Source organism: Lampetra fluviatilis, chromosome 2, assembly GCF_964198595.1.
Source record: "Lampetra fluviatilis chromosome 2, kcLamFluv1.1, whole genome shotgun sequence".
NCBI classification, from domain to species: domain Eukaryota; kingdom Metazoa; phylum Chordata; class Hyperoartia; order Petromyzontiformes; family Petromyzontidae; genus Lampetra; species Lampetra fluviatilis.
The window spans coordinates 21,148,905-21,160,183 of NC_136276.1; the positions used below are offsets into that span (position 1 = coordinate 21,148,905).

An 11,279-nucleotide genomic window follows, 5' to 3' on the forward strand; every position below is an offset into this window, starting at 1 on the left:
GCTGGGTGGGGAGGGGAGGGGCTGGTCACCCCGTGGTGCCCTTATCAACGTTTGACCTACTCACGCCGGCTTGTGCCCGCCCTCACAGTCGGGCATATTTGCGGAATACACCACGCCGCCGGTGACCCTGGCCATTGACCGAGCAACCCAACGTTCCTACCAGCTCCCTCCACAGGAATGTGTTAAAATATTCTATGTCTCGAGTTTCCTGGCTGGCTGCTGGCTGTGCTTCTCTCCACCCCAACAATAACTCTGTTGTTTGTGGGTTCAGGAGACAATAGGGATACCAAAAAGGTCGAATAACCAAACAGTATTTGAAGACTGACACGGTTTATTTAAAATTGCACTTTCAATGCATGCGCCTATTAATGTCATTCTTTTTGAACAATAACTTGTTTCAGCCTCGAGAATATAAAACGTAACCTTCAGACATTAAACTAGTACAATAAAAATGTACGATTGATTGTAAAGTTATCAAAGTAAATAAATGATCTAATTCATATATTATTGATTTATTCACTGCATTCACTCCTCCACGGCGTTCACACTTCCCCACGTGACATGGCTGAGTCTCCACGACCTTCACTTCCCCACGTAACATGGCTGACTCTGCCTTGACGTTCACTTCCCCACGTAACATGGCTGACTCTGCCTTTACGTTCACTTCCCCACGTAACATGGCTGACTCTGCCTTGACGTTCACTTCCCTACGTAACATGGCTGACTCTGCTTCCACGGAGCTCACTTCCCCACGTAACATGGCTGACTCTGCCTCCACACACTCGCGCGTCCCGCTCCCCCCTTTTGCTCGTGCCGATCCCCCCTGACAGCCTCCTCGCTGACGGCCACAGCGGAACCCCGATGGAGGCGGGGAAACAACAGGAGGAGGAGGAGATGAAGAAGGAGGAGAAGGACATGGCAGCGCCCGGGGCCCCGAGGAAGGGGGAGCCCGGCGCGGCTCCCCACGGGAACTTCATCAACTACGCGGCCTTCAACCCCCCGGCCCGGCGCGTCGCGCTGCTGCCCCGCGAGCTTCTGAGGCGGCTCCTGGCGGAGTCGGCGCCGCCGGTCCTCGCCCTGGACGTGGGCTGCAACAGCGGGGTGAGCGCAACTCGACGTTCCCAGTGGACGGGGCCGAGGACGTCCGCGTGGACCGAGGGGGGTGAAGGTTCTGAAACTCTGGGGACGTTCACGTGGCCGTGAGAGAAACGTTGCGAATTCTTGCGCGTTGAAGCTAAACATCAACAAACAAACAACAACCCCCTTAAGAATGTCCACGAGTGCGGTTTGAAGCGTCATTAAAATACTTTAAAGTCATCGGTCCGCGTTCAGAAGACGCGGCGAGCGTGGCGAGAAAGGGGGCCCCAAGTGGGGGGGGGGGGGCATGCCACGTGGTAGTGGGGGGCTGCACTAATCACTGTGTGGTGTGGGGCTGTACTAATCGCAGTGGGGTAGTGTGGGTGGCTATGTAGGACATGGAATACACTGCCCCATATGGACGTTGTTCATCATTATGTGAGTGACAAACACGTGAGTCATGGAAATTCATCGTTAGCTCCAGACCTTTTGTCAATTAACTTTTGGTCACGGGTGGTTTTGGCAATGAAGGTTGCTGAAGGTGCGTGTCAAGGACTGGTTCGGACATATCACTGGTTTGAACGCGTTTATTAGATATTTAAAGTTGCATTTATGCAAGTAACTGAACATCGAACTTAGTCTCGTTGGCTTTTTTGACCTAGAATCACTGCGTCATCGATTTGTATTGAATAAAGTTGCAGCTAATACTGTGGCCAGAATCAGAATATTCATACTGGAGGAATCCGATGAGCGATAAAGCTCTTTTTCGCAGATGTCCAGTAGGGGAGGGTAAGAACGTCACAACAACAAAATACAAAACACGATAGTGCCAAGTACAAGAAAGGTAAACAAATCACCCAAACACATAAAAATACAACTAAACCATCCCCATCCTGCCAGGCAAAGCCCACTGAGGTATTAACTTATTTTTCATTATGAATAATGAAGTTCACCATTGGAACCTCCTCAATAATAATTAACAATAATGAAGTTCTCCATCCTCGCATCATGTTGTTTTTTTATGACATTCTCCAGCAAATCAACATCTGCTTGCCCGCCACCGGTGGCCTCGTGGTTTCTCACAGGAGCTAACGGTGGCTATGTATCGCCACCTGACGGGGCTGGACCAGCCCGAGGGTGGACGCTCTGGGCAGCTTGCCCGCGTGCCGCTGTCTGTGCTGGCCTGCGACTTGGACGCCGATCTGGTGGAGCGTGCGCGGGGCCACAACCCTCACCCGGAGGACATCGCCTACGAGACGTTTGACTTCATGGACACCGCAGCCCGAGACGCCGCGCTGGACGCCTTCCTGCGACGCCACGGCCGGACGCGCTTTGACCTGTGCCTCTGCATGTCGGTGACGATGTGGATTCACCTGCACCACGGAGACGCCGGCCTGCGACGTTTCCTCGCGGCCGCCGCGCGCGCCGCCACCTTCCTGTTGGTCGAACCGCAGCCGTGGAAGTGCTACCGAGCGGCCGCGCGCCGCCTGCGCCGTCTGGGGCTGCCCGAGTTCCCCCTCCTGCCGGATCTGCGGCTCCTGCGTGGGGCTGGCGGCGGTGGCGGCCGCACGGAGGCCGAGGAGCTGGTCGCCTTGCTGAGAGAGGAGGGAGACATGCGCTTGCTGTCCAGCCTGGGCAGCACCGAGTGGGGGCGGTCCCTGCTGCTGTTTGGACGGACGGAAGTGGCCTTAGGATGCATTGACAAAACTACCGATTGAAACTCCGTTGCTGCTGTGGCCTTCGAGGATCTGAATTCGTTGTTGGAAATGTTCTATATTTTTCAGTTTTTAACACCTTTTATTTGTTGGTGGTACATTGTTTTCTCATTGTGCGTGTAAATGCAGCATGTTGTTGAAAACGTGTTATCATTGATCAGAATATTAGATATAAAATTACAAAAATGCAAAACATATCTTTTTTGTACCTCTGAAAAGAAAATTGTATACAAAATGAGTTGTCAGTTTTGAAGAACCCAACCAGAATCACCTATGATAAAGGGAATGCGGGATTTATTTTATTTATTAATGGGACAACAGCATCTCTTATAATGGAAAATAAATATCACTAACTTCAAAGCATTGTTTGGAGGAGGTATTTTGAAAACTATATAAAACCCAGCCCATGGAAGGCATAGATATATTTCCTCTTCACATGCAATTTTCTTCAAATAATTTAAGGCAGCTCATGATGTAAATGTCGGCTGCTTTGTAAAGTTGAACTATGTCCCTGTTACCTTTGGATTTTCCACGTGCATCCGAAATATTATTGAAATGCACATGTGAATGTTTTGGATATGCTACTTTTACTGGTAGGAACGAAGTGGACCAGACCACCAATAGATGAATGTGTCCGTCCGTCCGTGTATCAACATCGCCCCCTACTGCAAACACTTGGCATGACCCTGTCCGACAAGATGGCCGCCCGCTCCCCCTGCGATCTATGAATTAAACAAGATGGCCGTCGCTTCCGGCGCATCACAGCAAAACTTTAAACTTCGCTTCAAAATTACTTTACTAAAACGCAGCACGTTTATTTTAAAAAAATACTTTACTGAAACGCAGCACGTTTTTTTTAACACAGAGACAAGAAACATTTATTAACACAGAGACGAGATACATTTAATCGCCTTATTTGTGCACGAAAAGCACGGCGCGAGGCCTAGTGCGGCAGGCTTCGCGAGGCCTAGTGCGGCAGGCTTATTAACACAGAGAAGAGATACATTTAATCACCTTATTTGTGCACGAAAAGCGCGGCTTCGCGAGGCCTAGTGCAGAGGCTTCGCGAGGCCTAGTGCAGAAGGCTTCGCTAAGTCTACTGCAGAGAAGGCTTTGCGAGGCCTAGTGCAGTAGGCTTCGCGAGGCCTAGTGCGGCAGGCTTCGTGAGGCCTAGTGCGGGAGGCTTATTAACACAGAGACGAGATACATTTAATCGCCTTATTTGTGCACGAAAAGCGCGGCTTCGCGAGGCCTACTGCAGAGGCTTCGCGAGGCCTAGTGCAGAAGGCTTCGCTAAGTCTACTGCAGAGAAGGCTTCGCGAGGCCTAGTGCAGTAGGCTTCGCGAGGCCTAGTGCGGCAGGCTTCGCGAGGCCTAGTGCGGGAGGCTTATTAACACAGAGACGAGATACATTTAATCGCCTTATTTGTGCACGATAATTTTTTCTTTAACTCCTCTATACCCGGTCGGTATCCCTGTACCGGTACTAAGTATTATTCCTACCAGCCCACCCCGCAGGGTCCTGTTATATTTATAGTGAAATAAAATCTGAACATTGTAAATAGTTGATGGGTGCATAGTAATTGTGTGAAGTCATAATTGCCATTCATCCCACCATTAACCACAACATCTGGTTTGGAGGCAATTCATCCCATGTTCTGTGAGCTCCCTCCGCTCCATAGATATCTTTGTTGTGTTTTCTATATGCACGGTTTGCAGAGTGCACTCAGACTGACATAGGTGCTGTTGCGATATCACCACGACCGAGTGGCAACTGGTGGGCAATGCTCAGTTTGAAAGATATGTTTCAGCAGTTAAGGGTGATAAGTTAGACAAGCGAGATTTGATTGCTGAAAAAAAAAATTCGGCTGGCAATCGTGAACGATGATGACTGCCGAGAACAGCTAGTAGTAGCATTTTCCTGCACGCTGGTGGGAAGAGCCCAGCCCTTGAGCGGAAGCATCGGTCGCAATGTCGGCAAGAGTTGCTCGTCTGCTGAATGGGACTTAATGGGGTGTTGTGCCGTCGCTGGTGTTGATGCCGATAGGCTCCTTCCCGTTTTTCTTTAATCCGCTATGGAACTCAAAGTAAAATCTAGAAAAAATATCTACGGACAAAAATAATGCTTCCCAATGTTACTGATAATCTTGGATCAATATCTTTAAATGGTAAATGTTTGAGACCAAACCAGTATGATGAGACCCATGGAGATGACACTTCTCCGTTGTACCTACTGAAAACAGGGTACGCAGCAACATTGGCGCCTGATTAGATTTCTTGAAGTGGAATCTGATCATTTGCTGTAACTGCAGCAATGGAACAATCTTTGCGTTGGCGTAATGTTGTGACACGTCTGTTATTCATAGCCATGCACTAAGTGTCCTGCCTCGCACAAGCATCCAATATCACCGAGCATCCAAAATTATAATTTCAATCATGAAAGAATCTTACAAGTTAGTGAGTTAGTTTTTTTGCGTACATATGTCAGAAAGCAGCTGGTTATGTATGGAGCTGGTTAAGCATGGGGCTGGTTATGCATGGGGCGATAAGGGGGGAGGGCAGGATGGCGAGGAGCTGCAGGAGGCCCCGCAGCCCTTCGAGGCTCGTGCAATATTACTTTGCTGTGATTCTCTATGAAAATATTAATAAAAAAAAACTGTAAAGTCTTTCAATTGCAAAACTGGGGGAGAACATACATACGCTCCACACAGAAGGGGTGCCCGAGTCGGGAATCGAACCCAGGACCCTTCTTCCTCTCTTAAAGCTCACTTCTTCCCTATTGCCCGTTGCCTGCCTCTCCCTTCCCTTCTCCCCAGCACTCCTTCCTTTCCCTCCCAGTCCCTTTGTGATCCCTAAGTACCTCATTACCTCAATGCTTGTAGCATGCCCCTGCCAACTACATCATACCATTCTGTCACCGTTTTGTAAGTTATGTCAAATGTCTTGAGTGACGGGGGCTCTTTAAATCGGATTAACATCGCATTACCCTGCCGAACCAATGTACAGGGTGTTTCAAACAGATCGACCCGATTTGAAATCGCTATATCTCTGCAACCACGAACCGCCCATGAATGAAACTCTTACCATTTGAACTTCCGATGACTTTATTTTTCAGCAAGATGGAGCACCGCCACATTGGCACCTGCAGGTTCGACGTTTTCTAAATGACGCACTGCCTCAACGTTGAATAGGTTGCACGGGACCCCAAGACTTGGCGCTACACTCTTGGCCCCCAAGATCCCCAGACATCACACCCTGCGACTTTTTCTTGTGGGGATACGTCAAAGACCGTGTTTTTGTGCCATCATTAGCGACTAATCTGGATGACCTCAAAAACAGAATCACGGCAGCGGTGACTTCAGTGGAAGAAGACACTTTGAGAGGCGTTTGGGACCAATTCAACTATCGTCTCGATGTTGTCCGTACAGCAGGTGGAGGGCACATAGAGCATTTATAAAAGGTTAGTAAAACTTGATGACTCATTAAACCGTTTGTAACTTTTTGTGTAATTGTAACATGTTGCCATCGTGAAATATACTGCTTTGAAATTGGGTCCATCTTTTTTAAACACCCTGTATATTCACGTCAACTTGTAACGCGCCCGCCATAGCCGCCGCACAGGAATCACTCCCTCACCAGGAGAGAAGAGGATGACTGAGGCGCAAGGAGGAACCACAGGCAGTGAGCCAGTGCCTAATTCAAACCCCACAAGCTCTGCGGTCCTCTATATATGAAGGTGTTATCGGTCAGTTACTGAGTGTTTACGTGTGTGAGGAAACTGGTGTGCCCGGAGAAAACCTACGTGTGCAAAGGGGGCAATACTACCCTGTACAGATGGAACAAATGGAGTGTCCACACTTCCTACGAGCCAGGAAGGGAGTTTCACAACATCTGTGTGGTGTTCCACCAACCCTCGCTGCTGCCTACACATTGCCGGATTACAGGTCACGTGGGTAGCCGCCACCTTCTGGTTAAACGGTTATGGTTAATTATGGTTGATTGCAAAAAGTTTAATTCCAATGTTTGCAGATAGGTACTGGGCAAAAAACACAGTGAAAAGAAGATGCTTTTTTCTGTTTATTTTAGTTGTAAAAGTCAAACATTCAACCTTCAGAGCACATACGAGAGCTTCGTGTTTAACATTTGTTTTCTTTCAGTTGCATCGCGCATAATACAATTAAAACGATTTTAAATGTTGGGTAATGTACAGTTTCTGACACTGCTGTTTCTCCACATACAGAGCGGAGAGTTATCTCCAATCTCCACATAATTAACCATTTCTGACGTATTCATGAATCTAAAATTGCAAATAAATACGTTCTTTATATATACTGAATATTAGATGCATTTAATGTTTTAGAATGAAAACTGAAGAACGGAAAAAGGTATTTTGTGTCCCAAAACAAATATCTTTGTATTACAGTGCAAAATACGACTTTGAAATATTTGTCCAGGCAAACCACTGTCTACGTTTAAGCTGTACACTTTCATATTATTGACACAGTACAACATTTTATAGCTTTTTAAACAAAAAAAACTAAGTTATTTCCAAACCCATTCATGTTTTGTATTCAAAGTATTACAATTAATTGAAGCGGTACAATTTCAAGAAGAACATTTCAATATACGCTACTACACACAACTAAATTGTACGGTTAAAGTAACAATCTTGGTTGGCCCAACGCCAAATTCTATGTACGGGTGCTTGCGAAGGTGGGTGCGTGGATGGCTGGAGTGGCCGTGCCAGGAGTCGATGTCGCTGGCAGTTCAATGGCCACCACCCTCTCGGTCGCTGCAGGGAGGGCGCGGCGCTGAGCCTTGACCTTCAGCTTCCCGTCTTCGGTCAAGCAGCAGCTCACGCTCTGCGGGTCCACGTCCCTGGGCAGCTGCGTCTCCCTGTGGAACTCCTGGCAGCTGTGGCTGTAGCTGCTGCCTTCTCCGCTCTTCACCTCGCGCCGTCCGGCCACCACCAGCTTGTCTCCAGACACCTTCACGGCCAGGTCCTGTGGGGAGAAGTCCTGCACGTCCAGGGACGCGACGAACCCGTCTCCCTGCTGCCGTGCAGCTTCAATGTGGAACCCACTGCTCACGTCCGGCTGCTGCAGGGTGACTCGAAGGTTTCCCGGAGCCCACATGTGGCTGCTGAGCTGATCGAATCCACGGAAGATTCTCTCCATCCTCTCGATCTCAATCCTCATGTCTTGCTCCATCTGCTCGAAGAGGCTTTCACCGCGAGTGTTCCAGACCGGCCAGCCTGGCCAGACGCTCCTCTCCATCACGTGCATCGGAGGGAAGTAAACACTCAGGGCCATGCTTGCTTGTTGATGTGCTTCACAGTGAGGCTTGCTTGAGCTGTGAGCGCTGTTCTCTCGTCTGCCGATGTTTTGCCAGTGCAGCTACGGGAGCTGCTTTTAAAGCCCTGGCAGTGCTGACGAGCAGATGCCAGGGGGAGCCAGAAGCGTCCAGATTTAGCTTCTCACAGGGACTTTACTCACCCCCCAGAAATAGCAGTGACTCATGCCTGAGCTTGTGTCATGTATATGCCGTGCGTTCCATCAGTAGTAGTGGCAAGTGGGGCCAAAATAGATGAAGTTACCAATTAGAGTTAGAGTTTATTACCTTAAATGGCTACACCGTATGTGGATTACAGAAAGATGGTCTTTACAATAGGGTTGACATCTTTTCCACACGTTAAACATAGACATTTCTCATTCAGCCAAGATCTATCCACGCAGCAGTTTGCAGTGATAATGTTCAACACAATACCACGAGATCTCGGTAAATGTTTGCCACTCGAATATGTTCCTGATTGGGTCACACCCGGACAAGTGGCAAACATACTTGGGCATTGTAATATAGTCCTTTGTTTTCGGGCCAATTACAAGCAATCCATGTATATCTACCTTAATTAGCGTTATGAAAATGCTCTCCCTCCATATTTAAAGATAATATAGCTCTTAATTAACATCCATCCATCCTACCAGCTGTAAACAAAATAAATTCAGACAGTGGTCCTTCTATATCGAAATAAAGATTACGATTTCTCTACTGAATACAGCACATGAAGAGAATACAGGAGCCAACATATTACAACCATGCACATCTGTGCACATGCCAAAATTGTGCCACTGAAAAATTTACCATTTTTTTGTGTAGCTTTGTTGAATACCTTCTTTAGATGTTTTCATTCAAAATGATATCAGGAGTGGAATGATTCCAGTTCATTACATTGGTGGCCATTTGGCACAAATATAGTCAAGTCCATGTCTAGAACTACGTTTAAAAATGTTGAGAGAAAAACCCAGCAATGTTCCCATCTGGGCACTGAAAATACACTTTTTTATGTAATATTGAGGTGAAAATAACAATCATTACCGTAAGTAGATTTTAACACCCTGATGCTTCGTCAAGTCAAGGGACATGCAGCTTTATAGTATAACATCAATGTTTTAGCAATACTCATATTTTAAATACTAGAGTGTATGAAAGTTGTATCTTGCCTGCTCGTTTAGAATGGAAATAGCATTCTTATTTTAGAGAAGACGTCACAAAGCAGAGCCCCAGGCTTGAGTCACTGCTATTTTCTGTGGGTGAGGGAAGCCCCTGGGAGCAGCTGTGTCATTCTGGACGCTTCTGTCTCCCCCTGGCATCTGCTCGTCAGCACTGCCAGGGCTATAAAAGCAGCTCCTGTAGCTGCAATGGCAGAACATCGCCAGACGAAAGACCAACGCTCACAGCTCAAGCAAGACTCACTGTGAAGCACATCAACAAGCAAGCATGGCCCTGAGCGTTTCCTTCCCTGTGATGCACGTGATGGAGAGGAGCGTCTGGCCAGGCTGGCCGGTCTGGAAGCCCCGCGGTGAAAGTCTCTTCCAGCAGCTGCAGCGAGACATGAGGAGCGAGATCGAGAGGATGGAGAGAATATTCCGTGGAGTCGATCAGCTCAGCAGCCACACGTGGGCTCCGGGCAGCCATGGAGACGCACTGCTGCAGCAGCCGGCCGTGAGCAGTGGGTTCCAGATTGAAGATCCACAGGAGCAGGGAGACGGGTTTGTCGCGTCCCTGGACGTGCAGGACTTCTCCACGAAGGACCTGGCCGTGAAGGTGTCTGGAGACAAGCTGGTGATGGCTGGACGGCGCGAGGTGAAGAGCGGAGAAGTCAGCAGCGGCAGCTACAGCCACAGCTGCCAGGAGTTCCACAGGGAAATGCAGCTGCCCAGGGACGTGGACCCGCAGAGCGTGAGCTGCTGCTTGACCCAAGACGGGAAGCTGAAGGTCAAGGCTCAGCGCCGCGCCCTCCCTGCAGCGGCCGAGAGGGTGGTGGCCATTGAGCAGCCAGCGACATTGACTCCTGGCACGGCCTCATCCCCAGTCGCCCACCTTCCTATCTACGCTGCCACCCTTGCATAGAAAGTGACTTTGAGAATCTGTTTCAATATGACTTTTTGTATTGCTATGTTCAATGTTTGGGAATGTTTCTTTAATTTTTGCAATGAAGTTGTTATGCCTCACAGCAGGTGTCTTGCCTCACGGCAGATGTGGGGCATATGTACACAGGAATTTCCTGTTTTTGATGCTAAGTTTGGTCACGTGACCAGGAAGTTGCGATTTAAGATTCCCGCTCAACCACGCGGGCGTCGGCCATTACACACATAATTCAAGATGGCGGCACACATCGCGATCCAGTGAAGCCAGCTGCAATTGTCCATTGTGGGACTTTAAGAAGCATTGTCTGTAAGTTCGTTTATGTTCTTATAATATTGGCAATGATGTTATAATGTTAGAATGACCGTTATAATGATGTAAATGCCTTTATAATGCTGTTAAATTGTTATGATAAATACGAGGCCTAGTTAACAACGAAGCCTGTAACTTTCCTTATTGTGAATGTTACTTGTAATTTAATAAGTCGAGTCAAACTTGTACCCAAGTAACTTTATTGCGATCTGGAGAGCAAGGATGACGAAATGTCTCATTCATAGTGCAGTGTTTTGTGTAGTACTGTACATCTGGGGTGCAGTGTGATGATAACACGGTGTGCCTTTATGTAACACAATATCTTATGCTCTTGCATAGCTATTCAGTGGTAATGTAGGTGCCTGGTCCATCCAGGATTTATTGTTGAGAAACATGTTATCTAAGACAATGTTATGATGCTGTGGTGTTCATTCATTGTGTTGGTGTTTCCGGGTATTAACAGATGCTGCATCTGTGCTGTTTTCTTACCAGTTTTACCTCGTTAAATTCAATAAATGACGTTTGGAGTCAGACGTTCATCCTGGCTCTGATGGTTTATTGGACGCGAGGTTAACTACTCAGCTAGCGGTGCAACGCAGCGCACAGCGAGGCCGAGACAGACATCATGATCTAACATTCACCTCTTAAAAAGTATAAATGCAAAACTGAATAAAAATGAAGATTGTTTTGAGTGTAATCTTAAATATACATTAGATTGCTTTCATATACATATCAAACCAATTTCCAAGTA

General features: G+C 47.7%; 3 protein-coding genes across 3 annotated transcripts; 2 read left to right on the forward strand and 1 right to left on the reverse strand.

Moving 5' to 3' along the window:
* Positions 1 to 758: 758 nt before the first annotated feature.
* On the forward strand, positions 759 to 5,251 carry BCDIN3D (BCDIN3 domain containing RNA methyltransferase). The gene is given in 4 exon segments (XM_078872070.1): positions 759 to 798; positions 801 to 850; positions 853 to 1,101; positions 2,163 to 5,251. Coding segments are annotated over 4 exon segments (972 nt in total). The 3' UTR covers positions 2,796 to 5,251.
* Positions 5,252 to 6,865: 1,614 nt separating this feature from the next.
* LOC144938119 (heat shock protein beta-11-like) lies at positions 6,866 to 8,163 on the reverse strand. Its single transcript, XM_078865827.1, has one exon. It carries the CDS (start codon positions 8,101 to 8,103, stop codon positions 7,483 to 7,485), a length of 621 nt encoding a protein of 206 aa, XP_078721953.1. The 5' UTR covers positions 8,104 to 8,163; the 3' UTR covers positions 6,866 to 7,482.
* A 1,393-nt stretch (positions 8,164 to 9,556) lies between these two features.
* On the forward strand, positions 9,557 to 10,635 carry LOC144938126 (heat shock protein beta-11-like). Its single transcript, XM_078865839.1, has one exon. The coding sequence runs from the start codon at positions 9,569 to 9,571 to the stop codon at positions 10,199 to 10,201; it is 633 nt and encodes a 210-aa protein (XP_078721965.1). The 5' UTR covers positions 9,557 to 9,568; the 3' UTR covers positions 10,202 to 10,635.
* Positions 10,636 to 11,279: the final 644 nt, after the last annotated feature.

Coding starts and splice junctions, on each gene's coding strand:
- LOC144938119 (XM_078865827.1), bottom strand. CDS start 8,103: ATGGCCCTGAGTGTTTACTTCCCTCCGATGCACGTGATGGAGAGGAGC.
- LOC144938126 (XM_078865839.1), top strand. CDS start 9,569: ATGGCCCTGAGCGTTTCCTTCCCTGTGATGCACGTGATGGAGAGGAGC.